This window comes from Lithohypha guttulata (assembly GCF_036872675.1).
Source record: "Lithohypha guttulata strain CCFEE 5908 chromosome Unknown scaffold_2, whole genome shotgun sequence".
In the NCBI taxonomy this organism is placed as follows: domain Eukaryota; kingdom Fungi; phylum Ascomycota; class Eurotiomycetes; order Chaetothyriales; family Trichomeriaceae; genus Lithohypha; species Lithohypha guttulata.
The window spans coordinates 2000427-2001759 of NW_027042751.1; the positions used below are offsets into that span (position 1 = coordinate 2000427).

The following is a 1333-nucleotide window of genomic DNA, read 5'->3' on the forward strand; positions in this document are numbered from 1 at the left end:
AGAATGCAAAAGACAATCGTTCGGCATTATCCGAGCTGGCATTGTCAAAGCAGATTGCAGAAGCAGATCCGAAGCACGAAGGCCTGCGTTATGTGCGAACTGTTTTGGAATCATTCGAAATTGAAAGTCAACGAGGGATTCATCTCTGTTTGGTGTACGAGCTTATGCGAGAGACCCTTTCTACGTTCCAGAGGAGGTTGAGACATGGATGCATACCTGGCAATCTCCTGAAACCTTTGCTCAGGTTCTTATTGACTGGGCTTGATTATCTGCATACGCAATGCCACATCATTCATACAGGTAACTCTCCATCTTACACATTAAATATCTGAAATTAAGCTGACTTGGTCAGATCTCAAACCCGAGAATATTTTACTTGGGATAGAAGATGAACGAATAATACACGAGCTCATCCAGGAAGAGGAAAAAGATCCCACTCCTGCGAAAATTTACAACGACCGTCGCATATATCCTCATCGGAACTTCGGTAATCTAAGAGGTGCTCCCGGACGGCCGAAAATTGGGGATTTCGGACTTGCCATCAGATCGTCACAACACATGTACAGCCACCCCATCCAGCCTGATTGCTTACAAGCTCCTGAAGTAATCTTACGTGCTGGATGGTCATACAGCGCTGATATATGGAATCTTGGCGTAATGGTACGCGCTCTTTAGTCCTTAGATTCACAAGCTCACAACTTCTCGTTCGCAGGTTTGGGATCTGTTGGAAGGCCGAGCGCTTTTCGATGCATGGAACCCTGAAGCAGAAGACTACGCGGCCAATATGCATCTTGCTGAGATGATATCGGTACTGGGTCCACCACCAGAGCTGCTGCTTCTCCGAGGACAGTTGACCAGTCACTTTTTCACGTCGGAGGGTATGTGACGCAATCATAGTCAATGTAGCCTATGGATGGTTTTGCTGACTTTATCAAAGGTGACCTGATCGTTGGCAAGGCAGCCAAGCCTCGTTACTCCGGTCTCGATGACACTATCACCATGCTCTCTGGAGACGACAAGAGGAATTTCCTTCGGTTCATTGCTAGAATGCTTGAGTGGTTGCCGGAGGATCGTGCAACCGCAAAAGAACTACTTGCAGATCCTTGGCTTGACTCATAGGTGTGATTTGGGCAGTTCGCGAAATCTGTCAGGCATCCTTGCAACTTGTGTTTGCCTCGCCAGCACTGGTGATATCGGATCTGCCGAATGAAATGAATTTCTTTCGCTATGCTAGTGGGCGAATGTCTGTATTTATACGACATCATCGGCCATTTTCCGACACTGAAGATATCTTCTCTTCTCATTCATAAGGCATAGTGCTTGGTGAAGCGCA

General features: G+C 46.9%; 1 protein-coding gene across 1 annotated transcript; it reads left to right on the forward strand.

The window, feature by feature from the left end:
• Positions 1-657: 657 nt before the first annotated feature.
• LTR64_002835 (uncharacterized protein) lies at positions 658-1119 on the forward strand (the record flags this gene model as incomplete). Its single annotated transcript, XM_064897200.1, has 3 exons — positions 658-660; positions 713-878; positions 938-1119. 3 exons carry the CDS (start codon positions 658-660, stop codon positions 1117-1119), a joined length of 351 nt encoding a protein of 116 aa, XP_064756150.1.
• Positions 1120-1333: the final 214 nt, after the last annotated feature.